At 46.2% G+C, this 17,460-nt stretch overlaps 1 protein-coding gene across 1 annotated transcript in view; it reads left to right on the top strand.

Moving 5' to 3' along the window:
• PALLD (palladin, cytoskeletal associated protein) overlaps positions 1 to 17,460 on the top strand; it is a 340,242-nt gene that overhangs the window by 306,894 nt on the left and 15,888 nt on the right. Inside the window, 1 exon segment of the mRNA XM_030563213.1 lies at positions 2,373 to 2,522. Coding sequence (XP_030419073.1) covers positions 2,373 to 2,522 — 150 coding nt within the window.

Genomic DNA, 17,460 nt, shown 5'->3' with positions numbered 1-17,460 from the left:
CAGTCAGCAGCTGCCATGCTGTGGCCACCCAGCTCTGAAGGCAGCAGAACAGAAATAAGAGTGGCATATTATGGTATTGCCACCCTTACTTCTGTGCTGCTGCTGGCAGGCTGCTGCCTTAAGAGCTGGGCACCTTGGCTAACAGGTGCTGCTGTTTGGCTGCCCAGCTCTGAAAGTAATGAAGAAGTAAGGGTGGTAATACCATAACCTCCCTGCAACTCCCTTTTGGTCAGGACCCCCAATTTGAGAAATCCTGGTCTCCCCTGTAAATCTGTATAGTATAGGGTAAAAGCACACAAAAGACCAGATTTCATGGTCTGTGATGTGTTTCATGGTCATGAATTTGGTAGGACCCTCTTTATGGTACACTAAAACCAGGTCTTACATATTAGCCTGAGAATAATATATGTATATATTTAAAACCCTATAGAAAGGTCCTCTTTTCTTTAATAGAGAAGTTAACCATTATGTAGAACTTTAAGCCATTATATAGTTGGGATGTAGTTCTCTGAAGTTCTATACTTTGAATTAAAATGTTGGCATTTCCTATGACATTTTTAGAGTATTTCTATAGAAGCCTATTAAATTTTGATACAATAATATTTAGACAATAATAGAGTGTTAAGTCCTACACTTATATTAAGGTGGGATATATCTGTCTCTTCAGGGAATGATTAAGCATGTTATTCAACAATTAAAATTTCAAGAGAAAAGTTGTTACATTAGCTATTGAACTGGAGAGTGTGAGTTTGAGTATCATGCCTCTTCGTGGTTATTTGGTTCAGACTTGTCACTGTAAGGGTATGATGAGCCTTGGGAGGCAATCCAGGCCAGTGAGAGGTTGTCTCACCACTTGCTCTGAAACCCTAGATGCTTTACAGTGCTTTGCTGCTGTATCTTCTAGACTGGGACATTCACAATGAGCCTACAAGCATGCAGGTTACACTCTGAAATATCTGTGTGCTAGACAGCTCTGGTTCAGAAGCCCTGAACCCAGCAGCCAGTCTGCAGCCCCACTCTGGCTTCCACCAGTCTTGGTTACTATTTGCAGTGTGACCCCAACACATGCTGAGTCCCAGACTTTCCTAGAACTGTGTGTGCTGCAATGTCCAGCCCTCTCCTGGACAGTTCAGAGAAATAATAATGTCCGTTTGTTCCTTTAGAGAGAGACAAGCACATCATAGCCCATTAACTTAACTGGGGTAAATACACACCCTTCCCTTTAAACACAGCACTGAGTTGTTTTATAGTAAAAATAAAACAAATGTATTAACAATAGGGCATAGGTTATGTGGTGCCAACTAAAGGAATAATGTTAGAAAGGGCTACAAGCAAATAACACAGTAATATTGTATACTATCAGTTGACTCAATTGCTTATCACTTGAGGTTCAGACTGCCCTGCCTTGATAGACCAGTAAACCTTTGAAATGGATTCTTCTGAGGATTAACCCTCAAAGTAAAGTTTATTCAAGCTGTGAAGAAAACAACATGGAGTCTGGTGATGAAGGAAGCTCCATGCCCTTTCATCTCCCTGCTGTCTGGATGGTCCTGTTTACTGCTTATATGTAAATACAGACCTTCATTGTCTTTTCCTGAAGATTGGGCTGGACAATCAATTGACATTTATTTGTTTAAGGCAGACTGTTCACCAACTCCCCCTGACATGCCTGGTTTAATCACATGTGAGTCATAATTCTAACATGTATCTATAACTCTTAAAACCCACTATTTACATACATCATTCAAGAACAGTTAAGGATCAGTGAGTTATTAGCTTTCAAATGATACCTCATAAGGCATGTTTTGTACAAAAATTATTACAGAAGTGTGTGGGGTGTGACTTTGGGGTGCTTACGGTCACAAATGAGCATCTAGTAAAAGTGTGACTTATAAAATGTAATTATCACTTGTTTTTATACTGACTCATCAGAATGATCATTCCTGTAACCATCATGGGGTTTTTTCCCACTAGGAAAAAAAAAGCATTAATATTCTTAAATTATTTTTCCAACTTCAGATTTAAATAAAATACAGGAAACTTTTTTGATCTGGAACATTTCTGTAAGTGCTCAATTGTCACTTGCTTTTTGGAAACCGAATACTACCCTCCGATCTAACTTCCCCGTGTAAATGTTTGTGCTTTCCCTTCTGAAGATTAGAATTCTGTACCTGAAACATTTATTACATCCAGTTCATGGATTCAGGACCCAGCCCAGTTCTGTACTCCTTTTAGTAGTGGATAGGAAGAGGTTTTCTTTCTATCCACGCTAGTGAGGTTTTCAACAGTTGAGAGTTGCTACCATTGTTAAATGAGAAATGATGCCAATACCCACCTGCTTCTGATCATCCACCCTTTGTTTTCTGCTACAGATTTATTGGTTCAAAGATGGGAAGCAAATCTCTAAAAGAAGTGATCACTACAGAATTCAAAGAGAACCGGATGGGACCTGCTCTCTCCACACTACAGCCTCCACCCTGGATGACGATGGGAATTACACTATCATGGCTGCCAACCCCCAGGTAAATGGAAGTTTGGCTGCAGAGTAGCATGCTTCTGTAAACTCCTCTAACAGTTGTGCAATTTAATTAGAGATGAAGTCATTTTAAAGTATGTAATACTTAGACTTCATCAGCAGGGTGGGACCACTGTGCCTCTATGCTTAGGGGAAAATGCTATGGAATGGTTGTTTTTCATTGTCATTTCTTTGCCTTCAGCTGACACTGTCTAAATGTCTTGACAGAGCATGCCTTAAGTAAATATTATGCAAGGTAAAATAGGCAAGGTTCCCAGCAGAAGTAACTCAACACAGCTAAGTTGTTGGTTACACTTCCGCTGATGGCACTTACTGACACAGTTAGTCCCACTGAAACCAACAGGACTATGTGGATCAGTTGTGCGTCTGACTATGAGTAAGGCTTTTAGATTCAGGACCTAAAACTACATTAAAATAATAAGGCTGAAATGCAATCTAACAAAAGCCAAGCATTATAGCAAGTAATATGTGTAATGTGGCAGCCTGATGTGTAGGAAACATCCCATGGTCTTCACTGTATGTTCTTCTGAAACTCGCATGATATTGTTTTGTAATCTGAGTGATTCTTTACGTATGCAGTAGCTAATGAACTAGAAGTGTGGTGCATAACAGAAACCTATTATCACATACATTGAAAAAGTAACACGGTGGACATAATCCTGAAATCACAGGCTAAGAACACTAGAAGTCATTTTTTCAACCCACTTTTTCCTACTTTAGAAAGCTGAAGGCAACACTGCTTGAATTCAAGCCATGAGAGACTAAAGCATTACCATAACTTAGAGAAATAATTAATAATTGTATTCTGTAGCACCGAGGACCTTGCCAAGATCAAACTCTCAAATAGTTACATTGTAAAATAACAAACTCTATCATTAAGACACAACTTAATCAAAACAGGAGTGTTGTGCTCTGTTATGCATGTTGCTAGGCTACTTAGCATGACAATTCCATTTTTGCATAGCTTTTTAGCTGTCAATACCTCCTCAAGTTGCAACATATATACAAATTGTAGCTTTAAGCTAGACCTTGATACCACAAACTGTATTGGATAAAATTCTCAAATGTAAATGTTATTTCCACATTATATAAATAGTTCCACAAGTCCCTGGATAATCTTTACAAATTGGAAACTTCCTTCGTACAGAAAGCACTGTACAATAACTAAGTAATACACTTACCCATTTGCGTGATAAATAATGCAAACAGCAGATTTGTTTGGAATTAAAAAAAATAACACACTCCACTGCACCAAGGTAGGAACTACATTTTGAGAACTCCTGGATTCAGCATTTGAGGCCTGATCCAAAACCCAAGCAAGTCAATTGAAAGACTCCCATTAACTTAGGGGTTTTTTGGATCAGTCACTAGATGAGATTTACACGTTCATTTAGTACCTACTTTTGTTTATTTCTCTGAATATCACCAAGAGGCTACTGACCAATTTGATGACAGAGATGTGACCCAAACAATCATCATTGGCAACTGATGGCATTTAATAATGCTACTTTAATACAATAAAAAGTTCTGCTTTATTCCCTGTTTTGGAGTCTGAGAAAACAGCTATGTGAACTAATGAGAAAATCTTGTGCTCATGTTTGCTTGACTTTGGACAAGAACCAGAAGCATCCTCCTCTGGATCTCCTGGATCACAACTTGGAAGTTTATGTTATTACGCAATATAGAAAAAAATGTGAATGGTTCTGTCCCAAGTAAATATAATTGTCTCCTAGCATTAGTTTATTTCTACTATGCATTTAGCAGTTCAGTGGAGGCAAAGTGCAGCAGTGGATTAATGCACTAGCCTTTCACACCAGAAGACTTGGATTCCAGGCTGGTTAAGTCATCATACATGGAAATAAGTTTGGCTTATCCTCCTAATGCTAATGGAAATTTGTCCGCATCTCAAAGCTACCGCAAACATAGGCAAAATTAGCAGCTTCTTTCCAGGAAAAGCATAGTACATGAATATGTATTAAAGCACTGTACAGAGGGATGGGTCTCAAAACAGGATTCTAGTGGATTGGCAGAACTGTGTTAGTACAGGTTACACAGTGTTGCTGCACTTTGCTGGACTCTGGCCAGTGCTATTAGCCCCTCATTTTATGAGCGCCAAACAAATCTAAAAATAAAAGGCAATGACGCTAATCCTCAGATGATGTAGATATAGTTATTTGATATAAAGGAGCTATGCCAGCTGAGGATCTGGACTGATATTGTGAAATTTACACATGTAGGATTTACCAGCTTATCTTGGAAGAAGAAATAGGAAATACGCAATTCTTGCACATGTAGTTAATATTGAGTAAGCATCTACACTATAGGAACCTGAAATTTGGGATTTATAATCTGGCAACAAACTGTGTTCACTGTAAAGCCTGGCAGAGAACATCTTAACCGAGGAGCAAACTTTGTTTTGCAAATTCTCTAATAACTCACCTTTGTGTGTTTTATCCCATTCAGCATTGCTTTACGCATATTGGTAACCTCCCAACAGCTAGCCTTCTACCAATGCCAGTAAGTGTGGGTGTGGGTCCTTACCTTCTCGCTCTTTCCTGTTTTTCTTCCTCCTTTTACTGTGTCTCTCTCCTTCACGCTTTTGTAATGTGAAGTAGCAATCAGGTGCCCCCTGACTATCTGACTGGCCATCCCCAACCCTTCCTCTGTTGCTATCATCTTCCCTCCACTTTCTAGGCCATCTTGTCCTAGATCATGCCTCACTGATGGTTTCTTCACTTCCCAGTTCTATAAACTTTCCAGTTCCCTAACCCTCCTGTTAGTGTCTTCCATTCTAGATTCTTTCCAGTCCTTTAAATTTCCCTTTCTGGATGCCCTCTTGCATCTACATCCCAGTAAATTTAGCTTGAAATGAGTTAATTATCTACCCACAAGCAAAAAGTTAATGTATACTAGTGCCTAAAACAGGCTTATTGGTTCCAGATGTTTATATAGTCTTATAACTCAGCATTTTCACAGGCCATATGCAGTAACTTATTGTAACACAGGTATTTGTCTGGTGGACTAAACGGGTCAGAGGATTGAGGATACAGAGACTTTCACCTCTAGCTCTCCAATTCAAATCTCTGCAGTAATTAAAAGTTCATTGCCCTTTGAGAGCTATTTAGTGACTGATGTGAAATTTTGTTAGGGGAGTCCATCCAGTTCCTAGTGAGTGGCTGCCCACATTGCGGTTGGTACCTTTTATTACCTATGTTACTAGAGACATGAGCATGGAGCCCAAAGTTCAGGTACATCTGCAAACTGATGCAGGGATGCTTGGCACTACTGCTGCCCATGTGGTAGTTATTCAATAGATAAAGATAACTTCACTCTTTAGGGCACCTGATCCATGATTTTTCAGGAGCATTAAAGTTGCGCTAATATATATTTTTTTAATAATGCATTTTTCTGCCAGAAATATTTGTTTTATGAAGTTAATAACACATGTCAAAAGCATTTACATGAGTTTCAGAAACATAACACATTTTTTTAAAAACTGCCTCAAATAGAAGTTACCCTCTACAAATACTCTGTTCTCAATTCTTGATGAATTACAACCTACAAAAATGAAAATAACTAAAAAACAGTTTTGTTGTTATCATTACACCACAACGCACTCACAGCTGATAACTACAGTTAAACAAATTCTCTGTTCTTACCATCTTCTGTGGTGTCTTCTTCTCAAAACAATATGCACAAAGCATGTAGTGTGAGCCTGAACTATCACTTGATTGTCTTTATTAGCTGGTGAGTATATTATGTATTGTATATGCTCCAGTTACCTAACAGCAGGTAGAAAATGGTCATCAAAATTTTTCTTTAACAAAAATATGACTTTTAAAAAGAAATTATTCCCCTCCTGAAAAATAGTTTCTTTCAGAATATTTTGATTTTTCAAAAAATCAGGTCAAAATGAACATTTTCATTTAGTTTTGATTAGAACTTTTGTTTGTTATTTGTTTTCCCCCTTTGTCCTATTTTCCACTGAAAAGTAGAAGGTAAGAGAAAGAGGAGGGGGAAACTGAAAGAATTAAAAATTCTCATTTGAGTTATTTTGTTGAAAATTTCCATGGAAAAATTTTGAATTAAACAATATTTTCTGTTCAAAATGTTCCATGGAAAATATTTAGTGTTTTTCAAGGAGCGCTAATTTAGAATACAGCCAAAGAGTGCAAACACTGCAATATTAGAACAACAGAAATTACTTTTAAAATACAGATTCATCCTGTGCAATAAAACTGAGAGGGATTTGATACCACTCTACCACATATGTAGCTCATACCTGAACCATGGGATGAACCAAAATCCCATATTTAAACCTGTCCAAATTTTCATGGATTCAAAGGCCACAAGGAACTATTATAATCTAGTCTGACCTGCATAATATTGATTTGGTGTGGTTGGGTTTGAGATCTAGACTCTGTAGCTCAGTCCCATACACTAATCAAAGCCATTTGTTTAAAATACAAAATTGTTGTTTTGCAAATTTGCTTCTAAAAACAACGCTGTATGTGCTGACTTCATTGTGGCCTTTTGTAATGGACATAGGAATTCACTGCTTGTTTGGATTAAATCAAGTGTTCTAATAAAATGTGAGCTTTTTGTCAGGTATTTCAGGCACTCAAGAAGACAAAACAAGTTCTACAGTTATTACATAGCCAACTGTTTACCAACAAGTCAAAACAAGAAAAATTAGCAGTGAGCTTGCTGTGTATATAACACAAATGAAATTACAATCACAAGAATGAAGCTAGTTTGCATTAGCAACATTACACTTTGTTTTATTGCTGTGCATAGTGTAAGGCAGAATCTTTACCTGTGGTTATGACAGGAAAAATACATGCTTATAACATAAGAATGGCCATACTGGGTCAGACCAAAGGTCTATCTAGCCCACTGTCCTGTCTTCTGACAGTGGCCAATGCCAGGTGCCCAAGAGGGAATGAACAGAACAGGTAATCCTCATGTGATCCATCCCCTATTGCCCATTCCTAGCTTCTGGCAAACAGAGGCTAGGGACATCATCCCAGCCCATCCTGGCTAATAGCCATTGATGGACCTATCCTCCATGAACCTCTCTAGTTCTTTTTTGAACCTTGTAGTCTTGGCCTTCACAACATCCTCTGGCAAGGAGTTCCACAGGTTGAGTGTACATTGTGTGAAGAAATACTTCCTTTTGTTTTAAAATTCCTGCCTATTAATTTTATTTGGTGACCCCTAGTTCTTGTGTTATGAGTATATAACACTTCCTTATTTACTTTCTCCACACCAGTCAAGATTTTATAGACCTCTATCATATCCCTCTTTAGTTGTCTATTTTTCAAGCTGAAAAATCCCACTCTTATTAATCTCTCCTCATAAGGCAGCCGTTCCATACCCCTAATAACTTTTGTTGACCTTTTCTGAACCTTTTCCAATTCCAATATATCTTTTTTGAGATGGGGTGACCACATCTGCACGCAATATTTGAGATGTGGACATAGTATGGATTTATATAGAAGTAAACTGATATTTTCTGTCTTATTATCTATCCCTTTCTTAATGATTCCCAACATTCACTTTTTTGACTTGCTGCATATTGAGTGGATGTTTTCAGAGAACTATCCACGATGACTCCAAGATCTCTTTCTTGAGTGGTAACAGCTAATTTAGCCCCCATCATTTTATACGTATAGTTCAGATTATGTTTTCCAGGGTGCATTACATTGCATTTATCAACACTGAATTTCATCCTCCATCTTGTTGCCCAGTTTTGTGAGATTCTTTTGTAGTTCTTTGCAGTCTGCTTGAGACTTAACTATCTTGAGTAGTTGTATATCCCGTGCAAATTTTGCCACCTCACACTGTTAACCCCTTTTTCCAGATCATTTATGAATATGTTGAATAGGACTGGTCCCAGTACAGACCATCTCTCCATTATGAAAACTCACCATTTATTCCTAGCCATTATCTTTTAACCAGTTACTGATCCATGAGAGGACCTTCTCTCATATCCCATTATAGCTTACTTTGCTGAAGAGCCTTTGTGAACAACCTTGTTAAAGGCTTTCTGAAAATCATCTACATACACTATATTCACTGGATCCCCCTTGCCCACATGCTTGTTGACCTACTCAAAGAATTCTAGTAGCTTGGTGAGGCATGATTTTCCTTTACAAAAAACATCTTGACTCTTCCCCAACAAATTATGTTCATCTATGTGTCTGACAATTTTGTTCTTTACTATAGTTTCACCCAGTTTTCCCGGTACTGAAGTCAGGCTTCCTGGCCTGTAATTGCCCGGGATCACCTCTGGAGCCCTTTTTAAAAATTGGCATCACATTGGCTATCCTCCAGTCATTTTGTACAAAAGCTGATTTAAATGATAGGTTACAGACTACAGTTAGTAGTTCTGCAATTTCACATTTGAGTTTCATTGGAACTCTTGGGTGAATATCATCTGCTCCTGGTGACTTCTTATCATGGTTGCAGGGCTGGCTGCACCTCTGTCCCCTTTCTGGTCTCTGAACGGACCCCCTCAGGTGTCAGGCCTTGTGCTTCTGCCATTTCTCTCGATTGAATTCTACAATTCTCTCTTTTATATTGGCTCCTGGTCTACAGTGCCCAGTGTATCGACCATTCTTATCCAGCAGGTCCAACAGGGCTCATATGCCTGCAGTTTTTTCCCTTTGGGAATCTGTGACCAGTGGTTTCCAGATTCTAGGACTGGAAGGGACCTCGAGAGGTCATCAGGTCCAGTCCCCTGCCCTCATGGCAGGACCAAATACTATCTAGACCATCCCTGATAGACATTTATCTAACCTACTCTTAAATATCTCCAGAGATGGAGATTCCACAGCCTCCTAGGCAATTTATTCCAGTGTTTAACCACCCTGACAGTTAGGAACTTTTTCCTTATGTTCAACCTAACCCTCCCTTGTTGCAGTTTAAGCCCATTGCTTCTTGTTCTATCTTTAGAGGCTAAGATGAACAAGTTTTCTCCCTCCTCCTTATGACACCCTTTTATATACCTGAAAACTGCTATCATGTCCCCTCTCAGTTTTCTATTTTCCAAACTAAACAAACCCAATTCTTTCAGCCTTCCTTCATAGGTCATGTTCTCTAGATCTTTAATCATTCTTGTTGCTCTTCTCTGTATCCTCATGTTTGCTTTTTTTGCAACAGCATCACACTGTTGACTCATATTTAGCTTGTGATCCACTATAACTCCTAGATCCCTTTCTGCCATACTCCTTTCTAGACAATCTCTTCCCATTCTGTATGTGTGAAACTGATTGTTCTTTCCAAAGTGGAGCACTTTGCATTTGTCTTTATTAAACTTCATCCTGTTTACCTCAGATCATTTTTCCAATTTGTCCAAATCATTTTGAATTATGACCCTGTCCTCCAAAGCAGTTGCAATCCCTCCCAGTTTGGTATCATCTGCAAGCTTAATAAGCGTACTTTCTATGCCAATATCTAAGTCATTGATGAAGATATTGAACAGAGCTGGTCCCAAAACAGACCCCTGCAGTACCCCACTTGTTATAACTTTCCAGCAGGATTGGGAATCATTAACTATTCTGAGTACAGTTATCCAGCCAGTTATGCACCCACCTTATAATAGCCCCATCTAAGTTGTATTTGCCCAGTTTATTGATAAGAATATCATGTGAGAATGTATCAAATGCCTTACTAAAGTCTAGGTATACCACATCCACCGCCTCTCCCTTATCCACAAGACTCATTATCCTATCAAAGAAAGCTATCAGATTGGTTTGACATGATTTGTTCTTTACAAATCCATGCTGGCTATTCCCTATCACCTACCACCTTCCAAGTGTTTGCAGATGATTTCCTTAATTACTTGCTCCATTATCTTCCCTGGCACAGAAGTTAAACTAACTGGTCTGTAGTTTCCTGGGTCGTTTTTATTTCCCTTTTTATAGATGGGCACTATATTTGCCCTTTTCCAGTCTTCTGGAATCTCTCCTATCTCCCGTGATTTTCCAAAGATAATAGCTAGAGGCTCAGATACCTCCTCTATTAGCTCCTTGAGTATTCTAGGATGCATTTCATCAGGCCCTGGTGACTTCCAGGCATCTAACTTTTCTAAGTGATGTTTAACCTGTTTGCTTTTTTATTTTATCTTCTAAACCTACCCCCTTTCCATTAGCATTCACTATATTAGGCATTCCTTCAGACTTCAGTGAAGACCGAAACAAAGAAGTCATTAAGCATCTCTGCCATTTCCAAGTTTCCTGTTACTGTTTCTCCCTCCTCACTGAGCAGTGGGCCTACCCTGTCCTTGGTCGTCTTCTTGCTTCTAATGTATTGATAAAAAGTTGTCTTGTTTCCCTTTATTCCTGTAGCTAGTTTGAGCTCATTTTGTGCCTTTGCCTTTCTAATCTTGCCCCTGCATTCCTGTGTTGTTTGCCTACATTCATCCTTTGTAATTTCTCCTAGTTTCCATTTTTTATACGACTTTTTATTTTTTAGATCATCCAAGATCTCATGGTTAAGCCAAGGTGGTTTGTCTTTCCTACCCAGCGGAATAGCTTGCTTTTGGGCCTTTAATAGCATCCATTTGAAAACCTGCCAACTCTCCTCAATTGTTTTTCTCTCAGTCTTGATTCCCATGGGACCTTACCTATCAGCTCTCTGAGCTTACCAAAATCCGCCTTCCTGAAATCCGTTGTCTCTATTTTGCTGTACTCCCTTCTACCCTTCCTTAGAATTGTGAACTCTATGATTTCATGATCTCTTTCACGCAAGCTGCCTTCCACTTTTAAATTCTCAACGAGTGCCTCCCTATTTGTTAAAATCAAATCTAGAACAGCCTCCACCAGTAGCTTTTTCAACCTTCTGAAAAAGACGGTTACTCACCTTTGTAACTGTTGTTCTTCGAGATGTGTTGCTCACATCCATTCCAGTTAGGTGTGCGCGCCGTGCGTGCACGTTCGTCGGAAACTTTTTACCCTAGCAACTCCAGTGGGCCGGCAGGTCGCCCCCTGGAGTGGCGCCGCCATGGCGCTCAATATATATCCCTGCCGGCCCGCCCGCTCCTCAGTTCCTTCTTGCCGGCTACTCCGACAGTGGGGAAGGAGGGCGGGTGTGGAATGGATGTGAGCAACACATCTCGAAGAACAACAGTTACAAAGGTGAGTAACCGTCTTTTCTTCTTCGAGTGATTGCTCACATCCATTCCAGTTAGGTGACTCCCAAGCCATACCTAGGCGGTGGGGTCGGAGTGAGAAGTCGCGGCACGGAGCACTGCAGTTCCGAAGGCCGCATCCTCCCTCGACTGCTGGACCAGGGCGTAGTAGGAAGCAAAGGTGTGGACCGATGACCAGGTCGCTGCCCGACAGATTTCCTGGATGGGCACGCGGGCGAGGAAAGCCAGCGACGACGCCTGCGCCCTGGTAGAATGCGCAGTCACACGGCCCGTAGGGACATGGGCCAAGTCATAACAGGTCCTGATACAGGACGTAACCCAAGAGGATACCCTCTGGGAGGAGATAGGAAGCCCTTTCATACGATCTGCTACCGCCACGAAAAGCTGGGGGGATTTTCGGAAGGGCTTAGTCCTCTCTATGTAGAACGCAAGAGCCCTACGGACATCCAGCGAGTGGAGCTGCTGCTCCCTGCCTGAGGAGTGAGGTTTTGGGAAAAAAAACCGGAAGGAAAATCTCTTGGTTGACGTGGAAGGCTGAGACCACCTTGGGCAGAAAAGCAGGGTGTGGCCTCAGCTGCACCTTGTCCTTGTGGAAGACCGTATATGGGGGGTCTACCACAAGAGCTCGGAGCTCCGACACCCGTCTAGCTGAGGTGATAGCCACTAGAAAGGCAGTTTTCCAAGAGAGGTAGAGCAGGGAGCAAGTAGCTAACGGCTCAAAGGGGGGCCCCATGAGCCGGGACAACACCAGGTTAAGATCCCAGGTTGGAGCAGGGGGACGGACGTTAGGGAATAAACGTTCCAGCCCTTTAAGGAATCTCGACACCGTCGGGTGAGAAAAAACGGAGCGACCGTCCGCACCCGGGTGAAAGGTGGAGATAGCTGCTAGGTGGACTCGCAACGACGATAAGGCCAGACCTTGCCCTTTGAGGGACCAAACGTAGTCTAAGATTTCGGTTATCGAAACTTCCATAGGGCGGAGATTTCTCTCTACGCACCAACAGGAGAAGCGCTTCCATTTCGCCGAATATGTGGCTCTTGTGGACGGTTTCCTGCTGCTCAAGAGCACCTCTCTCACAGGCGTGGAGCAGCGCAGCTCGGAACCAGTCAGCCACGCAGGAGCCACGCCGCTAGGTGCAGCGACTGCAGGTCTGGGTGACAGAGGGTCCCGTGGTCCTGGGTAATCGGGTCCGGATGAAGGGGCAGGGGAACTGGGTCGGCTATGGCCAAGTCCAGCAGCATGGTGTACCAGTGCTGCCTGGGCCATGCCGGGGCCACCATGATCACGAGAGCCCTGTCTCTGCGCACCTTCAGGAGGACCTTGTGGACCAGAGGGAACGGGGGAAACGCATAGTACAGGTGGGTCGACCACTGGATGAGGAAGGCATCCGCTATCGACCCCGGCTCCCTGCCCTGAAAGGAGCAGAATGCTTGGCACTTCCTGTTCCCCTTGGACGCGAAGAGGTCCACCCGGGGATAACCCCACCTCCGGAAAATGGAGAGAGCGACGTCCGGGCGAAGGGACCACTCGTGTGACAGGAAGGATCTGCTCAATCGATCCGCCAGCGTGTTCCGTACTCCAGGGAGGAAGGAAGCCCTGAGGTGAATGGAGTGGGCTACGCAAAAGTCCCAGAGTCGTATCGCCTCATGGCACAGGGAGGAGGACCTGGTGCCGCCCTGCTTGTTGATATAGTACATGGTCGTCGTGTTGTCCGTGAACACGGCGACACAACGACCCTGAAGCTGATGACAGAACGCTTGACAAGCAAGGCGGACCGCTCTCAACTCCCGCATGTTGATGTGTAGCCCCACCTCCTCCTGGGACCACAGGCCCTGTGTCCGCAGGGCCCCTAGGTGGGCCCCCCAGCCTAGATCTGAGACATCCGTTGTCAGGGATACCGAGGGCTGAGAGGGGTGGAAGGGAAGACCCGCACATAATACGGACTGGTCTAACCACCAGCCGAGAGAATCTAAGACCTTCTGGGGGATTGTGACTAACATGTCTAACGGTTGCCTTGCCGGCCTGTAATGACTGATAAGCCACAGCTGGAGAGGCCTCATGTGGAGCCGAGCGTAGTCGGTCACAAAGGTGCACGCCGCCATGTGGCCTAACAGGGTTAGACATGTCCTCACTGACGTCAATGGGGCTGACCGCAAACGTTGAACGATCGCCGCCAGCAAGGCCCTGCCCACAGTGGCGTCCAGGACGGCCCCGATAAATTCCACCTTCTGCGTGGGCCTCAGGGTGGACTTGTCTGTGTTTATCAAGAGGCCCAGACTTGCAAACATGCCGGTGATCACGCGGACATGGCTGTTGACTTGCTGTTCCGACGTGCCCCGAATCAACCAGTCGTCCAGATAAGGGAACACGTGGACACGGTTGCGCCGAAGATGCGCCACGACAACTGCCATGCATTTTGTAAACACCCTCGGGGCCGTGGACAGGCCGAATGGGAGGACTGCAAATTGATAATGAAGAGCCCCCACAACGAAGCGGAGAAAGCGTCTGTGGCGTGGCCAAATGGCAATGTGGAAATACGCGTCCTGCATGTCGAGGGCGGCGTACCAGTCTCCCGGATCCAGGGATGGAATAATGGTCCCCAGGGATACCATGCGGAACTTCAACTTCACGAGGTATTTGTTGAGTTCTCGCAGGTCGAGGATAGGCCTGAGGCCCCCCTTGGCCTTGGGGATCAGAAAGTAGCGGGAATAAAATCCCTTGCCTTTCTCGTTTTCCGGAACCGCCTCTATAGCTCCTTTGCTGAGGAGCGTCTGCACCTCCTGCCGAAGGAATTGCTCGTGAGAGGGGTCCCTGAAGAGGGACGAGGAAGGAGGGCGGGAAGGAGGAAATGAAACAAACTGCAGGCGGTATCCCGTCTGCACCATGCTTAAGACCCAGCGGTCCGATGTTATTTGGGACCACGCCGGGAGGAAAAACGAAAGGCGGTTGGAAAATGGGGGGGAAGGATCCATAGGGAAAACTGTTACCGCGCCCTCGGGCGCACCTTCAAAATGAAGGCTTAGGACCAGGCGGGGGTTTTGAGGAGCCTTGGTTCTGCCCCCCTTGGTTCCCCGACTGCCTGCGCCTTCCGTTCCTGCCGCGGTGCCTGTAAAGGTCCTGCCGCTGGCGGAACTGGGAAAACGGCCTACGTTGCTGCTGTTGTTGCGACCTAAAGGGTCTACGCTGCGTCACGGGGGTGTGCATCCCGAGGGACCGCATAATAACCCGGTTGTCTTTTAGACTCTTGAGTCTGGGGTCTGTCTTATCAGAAAACAGGCCCTGGCCTTCGAAAGGAAGGTCCTGTATGGTATGCTGGAGCTCCGGCGGAAGGCCGGAAACCTGCAGCCAGGAGATGCGACGCATCGTAACTCCTGACGCGAGGGTACGGGCAGCCGAGTCCGCAGCGTCCAAGGAGGCTTGTAAGGCCGTGCGTGCGACCTTCTTGCCTTCGTCCAAGATGGCCATAAACTCTTGGCGAGCATCCTGTGGCAGCAGCTCCTTAAATTTGTCCACTGCCACCCAGGAATTAAAGGCATATCTGCTCAGCAGGGCCTGCTGGTTGGAGACCCTGAGCTGCAGCGCCCCAGCCGAATACACCTTACGGCCAAGGAGGTCCATCCGCCTGGCTTCTCTGGATTTGGGGGCTGGAGCCTCCTGGCCGTGACGCTCCCTATCGTTCACTAATTGCACCACCAGTGAACCCGGAGTCGGGTGTACATGGAGATATTCGTATCCCCTAGAAGGGGCCATGTACTTCCTCTCGACTCCTTTCGCTGTCGGAGGGATGGAGGCTGGGGACTGCCAGATGGTATTGGCGTTGGCCTGGATGGTCCGTATGAAGGGCAGGGCGACCCTGGTGGGAGCATCAGAAGAGAGGATGGTTACAATTGGATCCTCTATCTCCGAGACCTCCTCTGCCTGCAGACTCAGATTTTGAGCCAATCGCCTGAGGAGGTCTTGGTGCGCCCTGAGATCCAGCGGGGGGGGACTGTTGGAGGAGGTACCCGCCACCGCCTCATCCGGGGAGGAGGAAGATGAGACCCCAGGCACGAGAGTGTCTAACTGAGGGTCTTCCTCAGCCCTCGCCTCTGCCTCCGGAACCGCAGCGGAGTCCTGCTGCTTGGACCCTTCCTCCCCTTCCGGGGAGGGAGGGGGGCGAGACAACGAGGCTTCAGGGGCCCTACGCTCCGCAGTCGCCGGTCTAGCAGGGAGCTGCTGGGGGCCCTGGGCCTGATGGTATGCCCAGGGTGTCCAGAATCCCCACTGTTGTGGGCCTTGGTCCTGCAGCGGCGGATCACCGAACAGCGCCGCCTGCCTGTCGGTGCCCAGCGCATACCCGCTGTCCGTCTGGGAAGATACGGACGGCTGTCTCGAGGGCCATGGTGGGGCCGACCCTGGATGGTAAGGGTCTGCGCGGGCCGGCACGGAGGATCGTCTCGGTGCCGGGGACCGGTGCCGGGAGTCATATCGGTGCCGGGATCGGGATCGGGACCGGGATCTGTCACGGTGCCGGGATCCTGATCGGTACCGGGCGCCGCTTCGGTGCCGGGACCTGCCACCAGCTCGGTGCCGGGAGGTCGACCGGGACCTGCCACCAGCTCGGTGCCGGGAGGTCGACCGAGACCGGGACCTGCCACCAGCTCAGTGCCGGGAGGTCGACCGGTGCGGCGAGTAGCGTCGGGACCTGCTCCTGGAATCGCGGTGCCGGTGTCGACGACTGGAGCCTGACCGCGACCGTCTCGATGCCGACCGGTGCCGCGAGTGCGACCGGTACCGCTGAGGGGAGCGGTGCCGGGACTGCGAGCGGCGTCGGGATCTGGAGCGCCCAAGACGTCGGGACCTGGATCGTGAACGACTGTCTCTGGGCGGTGCCGATATCATGGGCTTGCCTCTGGACACGACCCGCACCGGAGGTACCGGGGGTGGCAGCCGAGTGGGCTCAGTCAGGGCAATAAGGTCCCGAGCCGAGGCGAAGGTCTCCGGTGTGGACGGGACCACTATCTCAACCCCAGATCTCATGGGGGAGCTCGGCGGTACCGGACTCAACGGACCCGCCGGGCCCGGAGTCAACGGTGCTGACGGTGCCGGCGGCGCCACGGCCGATGTCGAGGCCGGGCGCTCTAGTCGGGTCTGCCTGGCCGGAGTATCAGACTTCGACGGCCTTGGCTCTGACTCCAGTGCCGGAGAGGGTCGGTGCCGAGGAGTCTTCTCGGTGCCGGAGCGATCCGGTGCCGGTGCCGATACCACGGCCTGCGAAGCCGTCGGGTCAAGTGCCGCCTCCATTAGGAGAGTTCGGAGCCTTTGATCCCTCTCCTTCTTTGTCCTCGGCTTAAAAGCCTTACAGATGCGGCACTTGTCGGATCTGTGCGATTCCCCGAGGCACTTCAGGCACGCTTCGTGGGGATCGCTGGTAGGCATGGGCTTCTTGCAGGCCGCACACTGCTTGAAGCCCGGCGAAACAGGCATGAGCCTGGCGCCGGGTGCCGGAAAGGGCTAAGCCCCCGGCGAAGAACTACTTAACAACTATTTAACTTAACTATCTACTTAACAAACTAATTAACAACTATAATGGAACTAGAGATGAACGATAGATAAACGATAGAGAACTAGGAGAGCTAGGGACGTGGAGGACAGCTATGCCGCGCTCCACAGTTCCAACGACCGACACGGCGGTAAGAAGGAAGCGAGGAGCGGGCGGGCCGGCAGGGATATATATTGAGCGCCATGGCGGCGCCACCCAGGGGGCGACCTGCCGGCCCCACTGGAGTG

This window comes from Gopherus evgoodei, chromosome 5 (assembly GCF_007399415.2).
Source record: "Gopherus evgoodei ecotype Sinaloan lineage chromosome 5, rGopEvg1_v1.p, whole genome shotgun sequence".
Taxonomy (NCBI): Eukaryota; Metazoa; Chordata; order Testudines; family Testudinidae; genus Gopherus; species Gopherus evgoodei.
Note: the sequence above shows the minus strand (reverse complement) of the source record. Positions and strands in the feature narration are given on the sequence as shown.